The following is a 565-nucleotide window of genomic DNA, read 5'->3' as shown; positions in this document are numbered from 1 at the left end:
TGCTTAGAGAAAAATGTCTCGGTTGACACGCAACAGAAAGTACCTTATACAATCAGAACTCAAAAAATCAACACTGTCATCTGACAAAACTAACGCACGTTGAACTGATGAAAATTGATTTGAGGTGAGAACCCCATCATTTGTCAACTAGAACGTCCTGTGACTAGCTCGAGAACCAAACATACCTGAGACATTTGATACGCACTTTCAAGGCTAACTTTAGCCGGATCCAGTGGATCGATCCGGGACCACGTGGACACGTGACAAGCATAGCCTGGCTGGGGTTCCAAACGGTCTCCGGATTCTTCAGCACCCGATGCTACAATGTAGGCTTTCGATTTGACCCAACGAACAACGACCAAGTAGAGCTTCGTGGGCTGCTGGTCTCGTGCTTGTTTCCTCTGCAAACGCTTCTGAGCACGCGCGACAACTATATCAGCGCACTGGTTTACAGTCACGCCTAGAAAGGAATTGGAAGACACTGAAACATAGGTGGGCACAAAGGAAATGCAGGCATTTTCATAAAAGATTGGAATTTTGTACACAGATTGTTCAAACAGGTCCC

General features: G+C 46.0%; 1 protein-coding gene across 1 annotated transcript; it reads right to left on the bottom strand.

The window, feature by feature from the left end:
- Window positions 1-5: 5 nt before the first annotated feature.
- T265_16246 (hypothetical protein) lies at window positions 6-460 on the bottom strand (the record flags this gene model as incomplete). The annotated part of the gene is made up of 2 exons (XM_009179818.1): window positions 6-147; window positions 186-460. Coding segments are annotated over 2 exons (414 nt in total), but the record flags the coding sequence as incomplete, so codon positions are not given.
- Between the last annotated feature and the right edge of the window lie 105 nt (window positions 461-565).

This window comes from Opisthorchis viverrini (assembly GCF_000715545.1).
Source record: "Opisthorchis viverrini unplaced genomic scaffold opera_v5_9058, whole genome shotgun sequence".
NCBI lineage: Eukaryota > Metazoa > Platyhelminthes > Trematoda > Opisthorchiida > Opisthorchiidae > Opisthorchis > Opisthorchis viverrini.
Note: the sequence above shows the minus strand (reverse complement) of the source record. Positions and strands in the feature narration are given on the sequence as shown.